The sequence below is a fragment of the Labeo rohita genome, chromosome 8 (genome assembly GCF_022985175.1).
Source record: "Labeo rohita strain BAU-BD-2019 chromosome 8, IGBB_LRoh.1.0, whole genome shotgun sequence".
Taxonomy (NCBI): Eukaryota; Metazoa; Chordata; class Actinopteri; order Cypriniformes; family Cyprinidae; genus Labeo; species Labeo rohita.
This window is the reverse complement of record NC_066876.1, coordinates 27,506,015-27,525,596: the sequence shown is the minus strand read 5'-3', so window position 1 is coordinate 27,525,596 and position 19,582 is coordinate 27,506,015. Positions and strand designations below refer to the sequence as shown.

At 44.5% G+C, this 19,582-nt stretch overlaps 1 protein-coding gene across 1 annotated transcript in view; it reads left to right on the top strand.

Moving 5' to 3' along the window:
- jak3 (Janus kinase 3 (a protein tyrosine kinase, leukocyte)) overlaps positions 1-15,029 on the top strand; it is a 91,853-nt gene extending 76,824 nt beyond the window's left edge. The window contains exons 10-14 of the mRNA XM_051116515.1: positions 7,669-7,726; positions 11,203-11,353; positions 11,927-12,060; positions 13,741-13,763; positions 13,970-15,029. Of these exons, the coding sequence (XP_050972472.1) occupies positions 7,669-7,726; positions 11,203-11,353; positions 11,927-12,060; positions 13,741-13,763; positions 13,970-15,029 (1,426 nt within the window). The remainder of the gene's footprint in view (positions 1-7,668; positions 7,727-11,202; positions 11,354-11,926; positions 12,061-13,740; positions 13,764-13,969) is intronic.
- The last annotated feature ends 4,553 nt before the right edge of the window (positions 15,030-19,582 follow it).

The window sequence follows — 19,582 nt, the reverse complement described above, 5'->3', positions numbered from 1 at the left end:
CTTCCTCATGTCCAGAACATGTTTTGTTCTAAAGCACAGCTTTTACCGTAAGCGCTTGGCGCTCTGCTTCAGCTTGCAGACAAGCTACTGGCAGCCTGATACACTGGACGTTTGCTCTTGCTATAGGCCTAGATGTAGCAGTGACTTTCTGATACGACAATTCTGCTGTCTTATCATGCACACCGTCCCCATCAGCGGCATTTCCAAACGTTCAGCCTCCTTTTCTTGATCGTGCCTTTTGTCTATTTGAGACACACTGTGATCTGGCCCAATAGCACTCCTAAACCTTCATAATTTTCTTCTTGCTTTTCATCTTCACTTGCACCTATCCAACTTTTGATTCCATCAAGAAATTCTCTGAAATTAATTAACTTATGTTCATACCAGTCCAAATGATCCGCTTCCTTTTCGTCTTGGTCTTTTAACAGACTCTGAACAACAACTTGTAAATTCATAAACTACACCAAGATAAAATTAAACTTTTCAACTTAATTTTCCTATTTTTTACCAGCTTCAATGAGATTATTGATTTTATTTTGTTTCTGTGTAAGAGCTCCAAGTTTTCCTCTTCATTTAGCGAGCAACAAAAACCCTTTTTCCTCAAGCTCTTCCGATCCTTCATCCATTTTAACTTAAATTCTTTCAACAGTAACTTTTTTTTTATCTTGCAAGACTTCGAACACACTAATTCATCTTCAACAAACTGAGCAAATTGAGCATGGCGGCTCAGCATTTTCGTTCCAATCCCCTTACTCACGGTGAAGCAGCGGAGTTGCTTATTCGTCCAAAATCCACAAAAATCACTTCACTTCCACAATCCGTCATATAAATCCATTTTTCCACAGAGTTGATATAATTTTTGACTTGATGTCTTCTTTTGTCTCAGCCGTGGAAACATGGCAGCTGGCTCTGTTCTGAATGCACTTCATTCCAAGATACTTTTATTTATTTTAGAATTTTATTTGATAAATAATTGAAGAACAGAATTATATTAAACCGAAAAAAAATTATAACAAAACGAAAAAAAACAGAAGTGGTCAAAAAAGTATATCTGTCCCACTCCCTTTCTTCCAGCCTACTGCCGTTGTTACAATATATTCGGTTCCTGAAAAAACATTTGGTTCCACTGGGTGGCGCAAGAGTGAATATTCATGAGTTTCCACTTTTGTGGGCGTGTCTTTGAGACAACCTGAAAACGAATGAAACTGAAAAAAAATTAATGCACGTGACTCTACGCTGCTTGTTTAATGGATTATTTGGAAAAGGTAAGGACGTTTCAGTGTTAAGCATTAAAGCATTAACTGCAACAGTGTCAAAACATTGCATAGTTTGTGTAAATCGTCTATAAGCTGTTTTGCTTGATTTGCTTAATTACAGGCACGAAGCAACGCAAACAATAAGCGAATAACCCATGTTAAGCTCGGTTAAAATTGTGTCTCTTCGATGTGTTTAACTTTGTATACTTAATTTTGTGGTGCTTTCATTTTTGCTTGAATATTTGATTAGCCTGTACTAGTTGTCATCGGTGACTATTGCAGTATTGTATGCAGTACATTTGAAGTGGATCAAAAAAAAAAAAAAGTTCATCAAACTTGTTCTATAACAACAACGGTATTGTTTTTTTGATGAAAGTTTTGATCCACTTCAAATGTTGACTAGACATGAAACAAAACCTCTACAAATGTATCCATAGCAAAATAAAATGTATAAAAACTAGACTGGTGTGTTGTGTCATTCGTAACTTTTTTGTTTTTTTTGCAGTTAAAATGTTTATATTGTAATCATTATAATTTGTAATTGATCAGACAGTGCATAAACCTTAAAGCATTGTTCTGATGGCACAGTCTTTTGGACATAGGCCATCAGCTACTCATTACCAGTGTCATGATGGCAATGGCTTTGATTTGTTTTTGTGATGTTTCCACATATATTTATCATCATGTAAAGTAACTGTCTGTTTCAGATTAGATGTGAAAGCTGAAGTCACTGAATCTGGTAATTGTGTGAACTGGACATTGAAGTGGACATACATAGAGGCTGTTTTCATTGAGTGCCAAGGCCTGACACCTGACACCAGACAGTCAATTAATTTTTGCATTGCTTTATTCTACATACATAAAATGTCACTTGTCTTTTCAATTTGAGTTATATTCATAACAATTGATTTTGTTTACAATTACTAAATGTATTTGTCAGAGTGACAGTTAATGAATGTAACTAATAATTACGATACAATTTTCAAATTAAAACACTAAAAAGGATAATGTCTGTTAACCTGTATGACATCAGAGAAATGTCAACATGAAAGTATGTTGTTTGTAAATTACTGAAATATTAACTAAATTAATCTCAAAAGATATTAATCTCAGGAGGAGACAGGAGAGCAGAGTTTGGCTGACAAAGGCATTTGGGTTCCATTGTATGCATGCTTAAAAAATGTGATTTTTAATAAGATTTTTTAAATGTTAAACATGATTAACAACACTATGGCTTATGAATTTTTGGATGTTTTTCACAGATCATTCTTAAATGACATAAAAAAGGTTTTCAATTTGGTCAAAGAATGGACACAATGTATGCTTATGCCTATGTTATTTATTATAATATTTAGTACGTAGTTCTTTTTTTCTGATTCCCTAAACTGTTAAGCAATGTTATATATTTGGCTGTTAATTAAATACAATAAAAAAAAACATGATATATGCTTTTGTGGGTCCATTTTAAAAGGACAGTTCATTCAAAAATAAAAATAAATAAAAAACCTTAAAACTGTTGTTTCATTCTTCTGTAGAAGATACTTTGAAAATGTTATTTCATACTGGTTTCAATTGGGTGACTAAATGATGACAGAGTTGGTAATTCTCAAACAGGTGAATGTCGGAATTTTTTTTTTCCAAAAAAGTAAAATTAATAATAATAAGAGAAAATATGTGTCTGAATTTGAATATAACTCAACATGATATCCAGTTTAATATGAAAAATTAAAGGTGAAAGAAAGAATGACACAGGATACTCACACCTAGCTAGCTTTTATACAGTTTATTTGGTCACAAATACATTTGTAATGGTTTGTTTCATATAGGTTAGCATAGCTTATTAGTTTATTTTTGTTTTGTTGTGTGCCTGTATTCAATCAAGCAGCACGGCTTATAGACGATTTATCATATCACACAAATGCATTGTTTTGACACTGTTGCAGTTAATGCTTAACACTGAAACGTTGTTAGCTTTTCCAAATAATCCATTAAACAAGCAGCGATTAGAGGAGAGTGCATTATTTTTTCAGTTCCATTCGTTTTCACGTTGTCTCAAAGACACACCCACAAAAGGGAAACTCATGAATATTCACTCTTGCGCCACCCATTGGAACCAAATATTTCAAGAACTGAATATCTTGTAACACCATCCAATTTTCCACGCCCTTATGACGCTTACAAATTTACAAAATAAAACACTTTCATAAATGGCTACAACAGAGAGTGTCAGTGATTGTCATCTGGACCATTGCCAAGTCTTGCCCATTATTGTGGTTTCAAAGAACCAGAGATACCCGGAATTTATACTTTAGGGATGGACATTTAATAAAACTCAAATGTAAATATTCTAATATTTTGAGATACTGGATTTTTGACTTTCATGAGCTGTAAGCTCTAATCATCAAAATTAAAACAAGAAAACTTTTGAAATGTTTTACTTTACATGCAATGAATCTATAATATATGAAAGTTTAGTTTTTGAAATAACTTACAAACAAAAATGTTTTTCACAATATATATATATATATATATATATATGTATACAGGTGCATCTCAAAAAATTCGAAAATAATACATATATATATATATATATATATATATATGTTACGGGGTGAATGAGACGAGAGGCGAGCGGATCCACATGCAAGCTTTTATTATATGGACGAGACAGATACATGGTCGTACAGGCAGGGGGTCAGAGAACGGAAAACAGGAATATCGGAGGCGAGACGAGAGAATAGTCCTAATGACGAGCGATAATCCAAAGGCAGGCGGCTAGACAGTCTAGGAACTAGGAACTCGGGACAAGAAACTAGGAAGCGATAACACAGGGAATATAACAAAACAACGATTCAACAATCCATGAAGTGCAACTGGGGAGGACCGGGTTTTATAGAACGCCTGATTGGTCACGTGGGGCTGACGCAATCAGAGCGGTGGAGGATGGGAGATGCAGTCAGAGATGCAAAGTAACAGTCAGAGTGTGTAGGTGAAGCGAGAGTGACATCTGGTGGTGAGTGGACAACGGACACCAACCAGATTTGACATAGCCCCCAAGGAGCGGCTTCCAGACGCTCGAAGGAAACAACAGTCCAGGGAGCGGTGGGGTGGGAGCGAGACAGGGCGAGGGCTGGAGGACCAGGTCCATGTGGGAAGCCCAGAGATTGAAGCAGGACCGACAGAACAGGTACCCTCCAGGGCGGGGCTGGAGGCGGAGCAAGAGCCCTCCAGGGCGGAGGTGGAGCCTTCCAGGGCGGAGCAGAAGGCACAGGAGCCCTCCAGGGCGGAGCAGGAGGCCCAGGAGCCCTCCAGGGCGAAGCAGGAGGCGCAGGAGCCCTCCGGGCGGAGCCGGAGGCGGGATAGGCGACGCCAGAGCCCTCCAGGGCGGAGCCGGAGGCAGAGCGTGAGGCGCGGCGCCCTCCAGGGTGGAGCAGGAGGCGCAGGAGCCCTCCGAGGTGGAACAGGAGGCGGAGCGGTCCTCCAGGGCGGAACAGGAGGCAGAGCAGGAGGCGGAGCAGCCCTCCAGGGCGAAACAGGAGGCGCCGCAGCCCTCCGGGGCGGAACAGGAGGCGCCGCAGCCCTCTGGGGCGGAACAGGAGGCTGCTGGGGAAAGCAGGGACAGAGGAGGCAGACAGAATAGGGGGAGAAGGCGCCGCAGCCCTCCGGGCGGAACAGGAGGCGCCGCAGCCTCCGGGGCCGAACAGGAGGCGCGCCGCAGCCCTCTGGGCGGGAACAGGAGGCTGCTTCATAAACTGGGACCTGGGGAGAACAGTGACAGAGGATGCAGACAGAAAAAAGGGAGAAGCAGAGAGTTTAGTGGTTTAACGCCCCCTCCATAAGAGGTTCTACGGCAGACGCCGACACCTCTGGAGGCATTGGCGCAGCTTCTCCGATGGGGAAGGCCTCTGGAGCAGACTTGAGACCAGACGGGACCTCTGAAGCAGGCTTGAGATCAGAGGGGAGCTCTGGAGCAGGCTGGAGACCAGACGAGAGTTCTGCAGCAGGCTTGAGATCAGACGGGAGCTCTGGAGCAGACTGGTGAACAGACGTGGCCTCAGGGGTTGATTTGTGAACAGACATGACCTCAGGAGCTGACTTGAGATCAGACAGGACCTCTGGAGCAGACTTGTGATCAGTCGGGAGTTCTGGAACAGGCTTGAGATCAGACGGGACCTCCAGGGCAGACTTGAGAACAGATGTGACCTCTGGCATGTAGTGTGCGGCCCACATACTGAGGATGGTGATCGCCATCACACTGGCAGACATAATGTGACTTGACTCTGGGCGGTCAGACGTGACGTAACTTGACTCTGGGCGGTCAGACGAGACATGACTTGATTCTGGGCGGTCAGACGAGACATGACTTGACTCTGGGCGGTCAGACGAGACATGGTGAGGCTCTGGACAGATAGACGAGACATGACAGGGCTCTGGAAGGTCAGACGAGACGTGACTTGGCTCTGGAACAGCAATAATAACTTCATTTGGCTCATGAAGATCAGCTGTGGTTTGACTTGGTTCGTGGAAATTGACTGTGACTTGACTTGATTTGTGAAGATCAGTAGTGAACTGACTTGACTCTTGGAGATCAGCAATGACCTGACTTGGCTCGTGAAGATTAGTAGTGACTCTACTTGACTCAGGGACGACGGCCTTGACGTTGCTTGACGCGGGGACGATGGCCTTGACGTTGCTTGAGGCGGAAGATTGACTGGACTTGGAAGCTTGACTGGACTTGGAAGCTTGACTGGACTTGGAGGCTACAGCTGTAGCCTGACTTGACTCTGGAGCAGCGGCTGAAGTTTGACTTGGCTCTGGAATAACAGCAGCAGCTTGGCTTGGCTCATGAGGATCTGCTGTAACCTGGCTTGGCTCATGGAGATCCGCTGTAACGGGACTCGACTCCTGAACAACATGGCTTGGCTCAAGAACAACAGCTGTAACGTGACTTGACTCAGGAACAACATGGCTTGACTCAAGAACAACAGCTGTAACGTGACTTGACTCAGGAACAACATGGCTTGACTCAGGAACAACAGCTGTAGCGTGACTTGACTCGTGAAGAACAGGTGTGACTTGACTTGACTCGTGGAGAACGACAGCTGTGTCTTGACTTGACTCTGGGGTAGCCGCCGTGGCATGAAGGAGCGCCATTTTAGCTGCCCATACCGTCACTAGAGGCGTGTCCAGCACATGAGCCATCATGGCCACAGGTGGCGTCCAGGTGCTGACCACAGGTTCTGGAGTGGCAGCCATATTGTGGAGTGGCTTGGAGACGGCGGCCATCCTGTACAGTGGCTCTGGCGTGGCAGCAATCTTGTGCAGTGGCTCTGTCGTGGCAGCCATCTTGTGCAGTGGCTCTGGCGTGGCAGCCATCTTGTGCAGTGGCTCTGACGTGGCAGCCATCTTGTGCAGGGGCTCTGGCTCAGGAAAGATGGCTGTTACTTGACTTGAGATAGGAGCGACAGCTCTGACTTGACTTGACACAGGAAAGACAGCTCTGGCTTGATTTGACTCAGGAAACACAGTTTTAACTTGACTTGCCTTAAGAGCAGTTCTGACTTGACTTGACGCAGGAACAGCAGCTGTAACTTGACTTGACTCAGGGGTGGTAGCTGTGACTTTACTCGACTCAGGAAACACAGCTGCAGCTTGACCTGACTTGAAAACTTGACTTGACTCAGGAAGGACAGCTGCAACTTGGCTTGACTTGGAAACTTGACTCGAGAAACGCGGCTGCAAACTTATATGGCTCTGATATGGCAGCTGTGACGTGACGAAGCTCTGTTTTCACCGCCATCTTGTGAACGGGCTCTGCCGTCGCCGCCATCTTGTGAGCGCACGCCGGCGCCGCCGCCATCTTGCAAACGGGCACCGCAGTCGCCGCCATTTTGTGAGCGCGCGCCGGCGCTGCCGCCATCTTGTGAACGGGCACCGTAGTCGCCGCCATTTTGTGAACGGGCTCCACTGTCGCCGCCATCTTGCCTGCGCACATCGGCGCGGCCACCATCTTGTGCACAGGCTCAGCTGACGCCATCGTAGCTTGGGCGCGCTCCGACACGGCCGCCATCTCGCGAGCGATCCAGGCGGAAAACTTGGTTTTGGCGTCGTGATCCGGCGTAACCACCAATCTGCGAGCGGGGTGCGGGGCTACCGTGTCCGCGTTGTCGCGTTCCCCCTTCGCGACCCCCACAGTACACGGCGAGCCCACACACAATAACGCATAGTTCAAAAAGGTGGCCAGAGATGAGCGCGGACCCTCGCGTCTGAGTTTGGCCTTTAGAGGCTCATTAATGCAGTCGCAATAAATCTCCATAATACTACAGTCCGGGAGGGTGGAATAATTGGCTATGGCCAGAAACTCATGGATGTGTTGATCGAGTGTACGCTGTCCTTGTTTGATTCTGTATAGGGTTCTGTCGGTGTCCATATCGGAAGATTGTCCAGGGGTGAAGCTGCTGGATCCTGTGGTGATGGATTGTTCTGTTACGGGGTGAATGAGACGAGAGGCGAGCGGATCCACATGCAAGCTTTTATTATATGGACGAGACAGATACATGGTCGTACAGGCAGGGTCAGAGAACGGAAAACAGGAATATCGGAGGCGAGATGAGAGAATAGTCCTTAATGACGAGCGATAATCCAAAGGCAGGCGGCTAGACAGTCCAAACGTGATAACCAGGCGGGAAAAACAAAACACAGGGAACTAGGAACTCGGGACAAGAAACTAGGAAGCGATAACACAGGGAATATAACAATATAACAAAACAACGATTCAACAATCCATGAAGTGCAACTGGGGAGGACCGGGGTTTTTATAGAACGCCTGATTGGTCACGGGGGCTGACGCAATCAGAGCGGTGGAGGATGGGAGATGCAGTTCGAGATGCAAAGTAACAGTCAGAGTGTGTAGGTGAAGCGAGAGTGACATCTGGTGGTGAGTGGACAACGGGACACCAACCAGATTCGTGACAATATATATATTAGTATTTTCTTTCTCAGCTTGTGAAAAAGCTGCTTGTGATGAGCTTGGTTCATTATGCGACTTTTTCATCACCACCTGCTTTTGGTAGTAATTCAGTATATTACAAAGGTACTAAACAGATTTCAGTATTCAATATGCTGGTATATTAACATTATATCATTTAATGAAATATGTTTTTTAAATGTAAATTTAAGTTAAATCTGTAACACCTTAAATGTTGCTACGGTGTTTTTACAGTAAAATTATGGCAACAACAGCTGCTAGTTTTTTACAGTGCCTTTTTTCTATGACAGATTTTTTTTTTTTTTTTTTTACAGTGTGGGTCAGCATTATGTTGATCCTGGAACAACAATGCTGTTGACCCAGTGACATGTGAAACTCTGTAAAGTTTGCTTTAAGATGAATGAGGATGTAAAGCAGTCCAATATGACAGGAGCAGTGGAAAAGTAAGATGGAAACCGTTTAGTTTGACTTGAAAGCCACCCAGAGGCTTTAGGAAAACAGCGAACAGTGGCCAGTATGCATTTAAAGTGCTAAATATAGGAGGAATATGTCAAAGTCATTTATATGTGCATTAGATGTTCGGGCCAGGACTCTTACCAATCATGTGAAGTTTGGTGCAGATTGGACATTGCATGCTTAAGTTAGTGTAAAACAAGTCATTTCCTGGCACTATGATTATATGATTATAACAGAATATTGGCTTTTCATGTGTTCAGGCCCGGACAAGTGAACAAGTGAAGTTTGGGGCAGATCAAATATTGTATGGCTGAGTTACAACAACTTCCTTTTACATGATGAAACATTGAATTTTGTCAGGCCGCCTGCAGACACGCCCTTTAACGAAAACATTTAACATTGCAAAGGCCTTTATATTAGACTGACCAAATATAATGCTGATATCTTTACCAAAGGTTTTCACAGGGTATGATGATTTTCTGTAGGCACTGTATGAGTTAATTACAAACTTACTCAGGAGACTATAACAGTAACAATTTCTCCAGGTTAGCCAAACCCATTACAAGCAATTACAATAACTCAGGAAATCAAGGAAACCAAGCTTTATCAGAACCTCAAACACACAAATAAAAGTCTTTTAAAAGTGCTCATGATTTGTTATATATCTTATGAAATGTCTTCCGAGAATTTATGAAACCATATACCTACTTTCTGCTTTTGATGACTATTCTGGGCTGAATTGTGCCCAGAATAGTTCTCATTGGGGAAAAAAAGTAACTTAAACTGCCAGCTTTTATTGAACAAGTGAAGTTTGGGGCAGATCAAATATTGTATGGCTGAGTTACAACAACTTCCTTTTACATGATGAAACATTGAATTTTGTCAGGCCGCCTCAGACATGCCCTTCAACGAAAACATTTAACATTGCAAAGGCCTTTATATTAGACTGACCAAATATAATGCTGATATCATTAAATGTCTAGGAGGAGTTTGTTACAGTGTAAAACATGTCACTTCCTGTTGCCGGCAGGTGGTGCTATGACTATAGTTGAATATGGGCATGTGTTCAGGACAGGACTCTTATCAAACATGTGGATTTTGGAGCAGATTGGACATTGTATGCCTGAATTATAACAACTTCCTGTTTCATGGCGAAACATCAAAACATCACAATGGGCTTTAGATTACACTGACCAAATTTGGTGTTGATCTGTTTAAATCTCTAGGAGGAATTTGTTTAAATACAATGCCTGAAATGGCAAAAACAGCACAAAACCTGCCCAGAAAATTAAAAATAACAGACTTCGTGTTGGGTTTTGGACTTGTACCGGGGGACTTTTTTATAAGCAGATAGATCAGATGTAAATTTTCACCACTTTTGGCATGTGTACTAAGTTTCATGAGTTTTCAAGCATGTTTAGGCCCTCAGAAATGTGATTCATTTTGGAGACGAAGAAGAAGAAACTGAGCAATTCCAATAGGGTCCTTGCACCATCTGTGCTTGGTCCCTAATTACGACACTTGGAAAATCTGACAGACAAAAAAAAAAAGACAGACAAATTCACCCAAATAAAATAAATTGTTTTATATCATTTAGAAAATACAAATGTAACAAAATTGAAAAAATAAATAACTAAATAAATTTGGCTCCAGACAGGCCAACTGAACAGCAGTGCTCAATGTACATACTGCTCACATACAGTAGGATTGCAGAACTTGCCCTGATCTTGCCCTGCTTTCTTCTTCCCTGTCTCCCAACTCGTCACATACTGACACTTGGTCAGAAGCCCTTGGTGTTGCTTTTCAACGCTCAAGGTACTCCTTTAGCATAATTTGTTAACACACAGGGTACCCCTTTAACGTCATTTTTTGAAGTGCAGGGACAGGGTACTACATTGTTTTCAGTTGTTTGCCTTAATTTAATGGGTTGCATGCATCTGTAAAAGTAGAAGTCATATTATCAAATTTACACTTTTATTGGAGCACGAAACCCCACCCCTTCCCCAAACCTAGCCACTTCTGAACAATATAAAACACATAACAGGTCAATAAAATTAGATAAAAGATATTGTGAATTTTTATTATCCTAATTCTAGTCTTCAGTCTCACATGATTTTTTTTTTTTTTTTGTGGAAATCATAGTGCTTTTTATCTAAAAAAAATATTAATTTGTGTTTTTAAAAGAGCACTTGACAGAGTAATAATAGATTCTTCATTTACTTCTCATTAGGGATTATAATGCACTATAACATAATTATGTGTAATACAATCAAATGCACATTTTTGTGAATCCAGTGGTGTTGAACAGAATCCCACATGTTGAACTGGAGTGTGACAAGTGGAGTTTTGGGGCATTTTCAATAATGGAGAATCTCCGTTGCAGGGTCTGGATCTCACAAAAGTACAGACACCTCACATAATTACACAATTAATATACCATTATAAATTAACTGAATTTTCTCCACCGTACTGTGGTGGTAAACTGTCCTTTTTTAAATGCAGAAGCAGCAGTTTTATGAGCATTTCTCAAACCTGCCTGCGCTGGAGTGGGCTGAGATGGCCGAACTGATCGCTCAGTGCATGCAGTACCAGCCTGAGCTCAGACTGTCCTGCCGGAGCATCATCTGCCAGCTTAACAGCCTCATCACTTCTGGTAACACACAGATGTACACCAGCTCCCTTCCTACAGTGATACTGTTGCTTGCAATCTGCTTGGTTTGGGTCCTATTCTTGAAAGAAAAAAGAATGTGGCTTGGCTTTTAAGGCCAGTTAGCGCCCCCTTGAGGAACGTTACATATTTTTTTCTATGTCACTGTTACTCATCAGTTTTTTATAATGTTAAACATATGAAATTAATTTATGTTATTAAATACATGTTTTAAATGCAAGTTTGTTATATTACATACATCTCTTATATAATAAATATTAAATATTTATATAATAATTAATACAGGTATTAAATAAAATGTAAAACTTTAATGTATAAGTGTTTTTATTAATGTTTGACATTTAAGTAATATATTTAAACATTAAATATGTAATTAATTTACTTTATTTATTAAATAAATGTTTTTTTGTGTTATTATGTAATACAATAAAGTGACTTAATAACATGTGTTTCTGTTTATATTTAAAAAATGATTAATACATCTTGGTTAGGTTTGTCATAAAACATATGTGAACTGTATGATCAGCCATGATTTCAGTTCTCACCTTCATTCTGTAGATAATGAGATTATTCATGCGACTGGCACACTTCCCAAGAGTGACAGCCTCTGGAGAGGACCAAACATGTTCAAAAAGCAACAGCAGGACATTTTTGAGGAGCGATACCTGCGATTTATCTCTGTCCTGGGAAAGGTACAACAAAAAAGCACAGAGAATCTGATAATACCGCATTATAAATGTTTTCTTAACCTAATGGATTAGTTGCACTTATTTCAATTTTCATTTAAAATATGATGCACTTTGCAACCAATTCTTATCCAACATTTACATTCTTATCCTTAAACCATTTCATTGTTGTTGTTTTTTTTTTTTTTTTAAAGATTTATTTTTTGGCATTTTATGCATTTATTTGGATAGGACAGTGTAGATGGACAATAAGCAAAGTGGGAGAGAGAGAAGTGGGGTGAGATCAGGAAAGGTCCTCGAGCCAGGATTCGAACACAAGTTGCCCACAGTGCAATGGCGCTCTATGTCGACACACTAACCACAAGGCTACTGGCGTCAACAAAAATGTATTCAACTGTCTTTTTTTTACTTATTTTTGGGGCTTTGTCATTGCAATAGGACAGTAGAGAGATGTCAGGAAAGAACTGGGAGGAGAGAGGGGAGTGGGATCGGCAAAGGACCTCAAGACAGGATTCAAACTCAGGTCGCCGTGAGCGCAGTTGTGCTATATGTTGACACACTAACCACGAGGCTATTGGTGCCGACATCATTGTTATCACCTACAACCATGGTGAATTATTGCCGTACCATGCACTACTAACAGTGGAATCTTCAAGAAACAGCTCGTTTTATTCTGAAGTAATCAACATCACATCATATTGATGTCAGATAGGGCAATTAGCCTGGTGTTTAATCTGGAAGTTGATTGCTTGCACCTGAGCAAGTTTATAATGGTATACTCTAAGTATACTCTACCAAACTTTACCAAACCAGGCATTTCAATGATTAATTTTTAATAATCTTCCAGATTTTTTTTAAATTATATTTTTACTTTAATGATGAAGGTTATAATGTGTACATGCAGATAAAAAAAAATAGACTTAATTTATCCATATTCTTCCAGGATGTAATGTGACAAAAGGTAAAGGTTTTCACAGGGTATGATGATTTTCTGTAAGCACTGTATGAGTTAATTACAAACTTGCTCAGGAGACTATAACAGCAACAATTTCTCCAGGTTAGCCAAACCCATTACAAGCAATTACAATAACTCAGGAAATCAAGGAAACCAAGCTTTAATAGAACCTCAAACACACAAATAAACGTTTTTTTTTAAAGTGCTTATGATTTGTTATATATCTTTTGAAATGTCTTCCAAGAATTTATGAAACAATAAACCTACTTTCTGCTTTTGATGACTATTCTTGGCTGAATTGTGCCCAGAATAGTTCTCATTGGGAAAAAAAGTAACTTAAACTGGGGAATTTATGATTTGATTTAGTTAAATTCTTGACTTGTTTTTATAAAAGTCTGTTCATTCATTATAAGCAGCCTGCTGAATGAGTGCTGCCATTATTTTAATATTTACAAAGGGATTATTACTGGCATGAATGATGAATGGATGAATAAAATGCCCGGCTGGAAATGGGGGGACGCAGTCTGTGAATTTCAAGGGGGAACGGCGTTCCAGTTCCAAATGGTTGGATTTTTGTTTGTTTGTTTGTTTTTGGAAATGACAGGATGTGTCACATGCACCAAGTCACGTGAGGTCACGAGGACCCGGAAGTAACCTCACGCAGGTATTTAAGCAGGAAGTAGGTGTCTGTCCAGCACCAGACATTGAGTTCATGTTTGACTCCACGTCAGGTCCCGTCTTCATCTCAACTCACGTGAGTAAACTCTCTGCTCTTTGGAGCGCTTATTTACCTGTCTGTGTGCGTGTGAGAACACGGATTTCTTGGTGGAAATCTCTACTCCTTATCGGAGCGTTCTCAGACCAACTGCGTGATTTACCTGCTCACTCGTGTACTTCCGCGTTTGAGTTTTCCGTCACGCTACAAGGGGACTCATCTCGAACCTTTCATTTCTTGTCCAGTCTCCGTGACAGAATGTCTGGTCCCGAAATGGTCCCGGCGGATTTGGAACAACTGTGGGGTGTGATCCAGCAGCAGACCGTGGAAATCATGAGTCTGAAGCAGGAGATTGTGGGACTTCGAGCGGAGGTTACCGCGCTTCGTGCCGAGACCGCCGGTCTTCGGGCGGAGTGCGGGGCTCTCCAATCGGATCTCACCACTCTGCAAGCGGACTATGACGACCTGGCTGCTGCACAGATCGCCCCCGCGGAACCAATCCGCCCCGCCCAACAACCCAAGATTTCACTCCCTGATAAGTGGGATGGATCCGGTGCCCGGTGTGATGTTTTTCTCACTAACCTCTCTCTCATCTTTGAGTTCCAGCCATCACGTTACCCTACAGACCGCAGCAGGATCGCTCTACTCGTCTCACTTCTCACCGGGCAGGCAGCCGAGTGGGCTACGGCGGTCCTGAAGGCCAACAGCGACTCCGCCCACTCATATCCAGCATTCACCACCCAGCTCAGGGCCGCCTTCCAACACCCTGAGAGCGAGGTGGAGGTAGACTCGCGCCTATACCATCTCAAACAAGGAGAACGCAGCGTCAGCCGTTACACCACCGAGTTTCGCACCCTGTCAGTTCAAACCACCTGGAGTGACGCCGCTCTCCGCACAGCCTACTATGAAGGACTTTCCATCCGCCTCAAAGACGAGTTGGCTGTGCGGGAGCTCCCTGACACCCTGGAGGGCATGATCCAGCTGGCTCTCCGGGTCGATCAGAGAATGCGTCACCATTCACATCGCACTAATCCTGTCTCTCGTTCATCCACAGGCACCATTCCCCGCATAAGGACCCTGGATTCACCCGTCACCTACGCTGTCGCTGCGCCCTCTCCTCCTCCACCTATCGCCTCAGAGGCCCACTCAACCGGAGCCGGGGAGCCCATGCAAATAGGCCGCACCTCCCTGTCGGCAGCAGAGAGGGCTAGACGCTACCGCGAAGGTTTATGTGCCTATTGCGCCTCCCCAGAACACCATCGAGCGATCTGCCCTCTTCGTCCGGGAAACGGCCAGACCAGGTAGAGAGGGGGAGGTCTTTACCTGGTCTGGTCACGAAAAAATCCTGTCCCGCTGAATCCCGGATGCTCCTTCAGGTATCAATCCTCGTGGGCCACCAACGGATCGTGACCACCGCATTTGTTGACTCAGGTGCGGCTGGGAACTTTATCAATCAGGATTATGCTGCCCAGTTGGGGATTGAGACTGAGGTGTTATCCCAACCGTTAACCATCACAGCCATCGACGGTCGCCCCCTCAACTTCAGCCCTGTCATCCGTCGCACCAAAGAAATTCATCTCATCATCGGCAATCACACTGAAAAAATTCAACTGTATATCACCAAGATCACCTCACCACCCGTTATCCTGGGACATCCCTGGCTCATCACCCACGACCCCTTCATCTCTTGGACCAACAATAAAATGGTCCACTGGGGGGCGACCTGTCAGGAGCTCTGTGTCCGGGCTCAGGTTGGGACGTGTTCAGGGGAGTCCGAGGTCTCCGATATCAACCTGGAGGAGGTCCCTGTCCCGTACCGCGACCTGGCCGAGGTCTTCAGCAAACGCAGTGCTGCTCAGCTTCCACCTCATCGCCCTTACGACCTCGCCATTGACCTCGTGCCGGGCGCGGTGCCCCCTCGCGGCCGCCTGTACTCCCTGTCTGCCACCGAACATCAAGCGATGGAGGAGTACGTAGCGGAAGGGCTCCGGGCCGGTGCTATTCGCCCTTCCAGCTCACCGGCGGCCGCGGGGTTTTTCTTCGTCAAGTCGTCCCTGTGTGGATTATCGGGGGCTAAATCGATTCACCATCAAGAACCGTCATCCACTCCCTCTTACCAACACCGCCCTGGACGCCCTCTCTGGTGCCCGCTTCTTCACAAAGCTGGACTTACGGAGCGCCTACAACTTGGTCCGCATCAGGGAGGGCGATGAGTGGAAGACGGCCTTCATAACCCCCACCGGTCACTACGAGACCCTCGTTATGCCGGTCTGTGCAACAGTCCGTCTGCATTTCAACAGTTCATTAACGACGCTCTCCGGGACATGCTGGGTCGTTGGTGCTACGCATATCTTGATGATATCCTCATTTATTCCAAGACTCTGGAGGAACACACCCAGCATGTCCGAGCAGTGCTACGGAGGTTGCTGGCCCATCAGTTGTACTGCAAGTTGGAGAAATGTGCTTTTCACCAGCACTCCACCACATTCCTCGGTTTCATCATCTCATCTCAGGGTGTGGCCATGGATCCCCAGAAGCTGGAGGCTGTGCACTCGTGGCCCCTACCCACGTCGCTTAAACAGCTACAACGTTTTCTGGGGTTTGCCAACTTCTACAGGCGATTCATCCAGGGCTTCAGCGCAACTGCAGCACCCCTCACTGCTCTCACCAAACCATCTCACGGAGCTTTTCACCTCACCCCCGAAGCCATCCAAGCCTTCAAGACACTGTGCAACCTGTTCACCACTGCTCTAGTCCTCACCCACCCCAACCCGGACAAACCCTTCGTTGTTGAGGTGGACGCCTCCGATGTGGGCGTAGGAGCCGTCCTCTCACAACGTGGTCCAGACGGAAAACTACACCCATGTAGTTTTTTCTCTAGAAAATTCAATCCCACTCAGCAGCGTTACAGGGTAGGGGACCGTGAACTGTTGGCCATCAAGTGGGCATTGGAGGAATGGCGTCACTGGCTCCAGGGCGGCGGCGACCCATTCACCGTCTGGACCGACCACCAGAACCTCACCGTCATTCGCCAGACCAAACAGCTTAACCCCAGGCAGGCGCGGTGGGCACTGTTCTTCGAACATTTCAACTTCCAGCTATCGTACCGGCCCGGTTCGAAGAACAGCAAAGCGGACGCCATCTCCCGTCAACACCAGCGAGACTCCACCACCTCGGAGGCCGTGCCTGTCCTGCCTTCCAACGTCATCTTGGCTTCCCTCCGGTGGGGGTTAGAAGAGAGAGTCCGCCAGAGCCACAGCCAAAATCCCCCTCCATCGGATACCCCTACTGGACGTCTCTTCGTACCCGACACCTTGCGCCAAGAAGTACTCCAGTGGGGGCACGACTCCACTCTGGCAGGACACCCGGGAGCCCAGAGGACCATCACCCTTATCGCCAGGGCGTTTTGGTGGAGGACGTTGAGGAGAGACGTACAGCTGTACGTCCAGGCATGCAACATCTGCGCTCGCTCCAAAACCACTAACACCCCAACTACCGGCGGGCTGCAGCCCCTCCCTATCCCCAAACGACCCTGGTCGCATATCTCCATCGACTTTGTCACTGGACTTCCCGAATCACAAGGAAAGAACACCATCCTGACCATTATGGATCGTTTCTCTAAGGCTGTGCACCTGGTGGCTCTCACCGGACTCCCCTCTGCCAAGACCACCGCGGAGCTCATACTCGAACACGTAGTCCGCCTGCATGGGTTCCCCAAGGACATCGTCTCGGACAGAGGGCCCCAGTTCATGGCCAAGTTCTGGCAGGCCTTCTGACGTCTGATCGGGACCACCTCTAGTCTGTCGTCCAGATTTCACCCACAGACTAACGGTCAGACAGAGCGGGCCAACCAACAGCTGGAACGCTTCCTCCGATGCTTTGCCGGTGAGCATCAGCGTTCCTGGGCACGCTACCTCGTTTGGACTGAGCTCTCCAATAACATCCACACATCCTCTGCCACCAACCTGAGCCCATTCGAGGTATGCTACGGGTATCAACCTCTGGTGTTCGAACATCAAGAACCGGAGGTTGAGGTCCCGTCTGCCCAACATTTGGTCCGCCGGTGCCGGCGGCTCTGGAACCATGCACGCATCGTCATCCAGAAAGCCAACATTCGCTACATCACTCAACATCGCCACCGGCACCCTGCGGGACGATTGTTCCATGTTGGTGACAGGGTTTATTTATCCACTCGCAATATCAACCTAAAAACGGACTCAAAAAAGCTCACTGCTCGCTTCATCGGACCCTTCAAGATCACTCATCGGTTAAACCCTGTCACCTTCAGGTCCAGCACCAGACATTGAGTTCATGTTTGACTCCACGTCAGGTCCCGTCTTCATCTCAACTCACGTGAGTAAACTCTCTGCTCTTCGGAGCGCTTATTTACCTGTCTGTGTGCGTGTGAGAACGCGGATTTCTTGGTGGAAATCTCTACTCCTTATCGGAGCGTTCTCAGACCAACTGCGTGATTTACCTGCTCACTCCTGTACTTCCGCGTTTGAGTTTTCCGTCACGCTACAAGGGGACTCATCTCGAACCTTTCATTTCTTGTCCAGTCTCCGTGACAGGATGTCTAAATTTTTTTCCACTCAATAGTCTACAAAAGCAATCCGAATTCCACACATAAATGCAAAATATTATAATAAAAACATAGCTGGATATTTATGTATATGGTTAGCTACAGAGTGATATGGCTGCACAAACCACATGGAATCAGATGTTTTCAATTCCGATTTGTGGCACTTTAATATGTGGTACTAAATCCAATACAGGTCAGGTCATTTGACTTCGTCTATTCAAATATCTTATGTGCACATGTTACAGCAGTGTGGGTGAGTAGCTGACAGATGTGGCTTTATTGTAATAAAGGGGTGGTCTGCTGGCTTTTTCAAAGGCTTGATTGTGTTTATGGGGTGCACTGTGACGTGTTCATGCTTCGTAAAAAAAAAAATTGCATTATTTTTCACATAGTTTACACTTTGACTACACTGCTTTTCTGTTCTCCTAAAAATGGCCTGTTGACTTCCTGGTTCCTCCCTTAGAAATTTGCAATGGGCTCAGATTGGTTAGCTGGCCCAGTGTGTTGTGATTTGTTAACCTCCTAGTGCACGTTGTCCGGAAATGTCATGCCTCTTACAGTAATCTGTAGTTGCATGTTCCTGGAGGTAGGGTTTGTGTAAATTTCACTAACCCAGAAAGTAGCCAGTTGTAGTCTCTACCTGCCGTTTGTTGTAGGCCTTAAAAAGCTAATTCTGTAAAACAATTTATCCCTTTGCATTGAACTTTGAGTGTCGTAACTTTGCATATATTGTTTATGCTCACACAGCCACATTACACACTAACTAAAATTTAAAAGGTGAAAATCGTAATCTATGACCCCTTTAAAAGTTTGGCTTTCCGATACAAACTTTTATTTTTATATTATTTTATATATGTGTTAGTTCTTCTGTGGTTGAAGTTCAGCTATGAAATATAATAGAAGAGTCATGAATAAAGCTGTTGGTTCGAAGCAATAACTTGTGTAATTGAATATATAACAAAATAAAAATAAAACAAAACAAAAAAATAATGCTGTACTTTATTTTACAGGTCACATAAAACTACAATTTTACTGTGGTAAGAAATACAGCAACTACTGTAGATTAGGAGCGGCGAATGTTCTGGAGAGTTGCAGTCCTGCAGAATTCAGCTCCAAGCCTAATAAAAACTCACCTGCCTGTAGCTTCCTAGTAACCCTTTAGATCTTGATTAGCTTGTTCAGGTGTGTTTTATTAGGGCTGAAGCAAAACTTTGCAGGGCTGCGGCTCTAATGCGACATCTAATTTGCCAGTAAACATTTTACAGTGAGGGGAAAA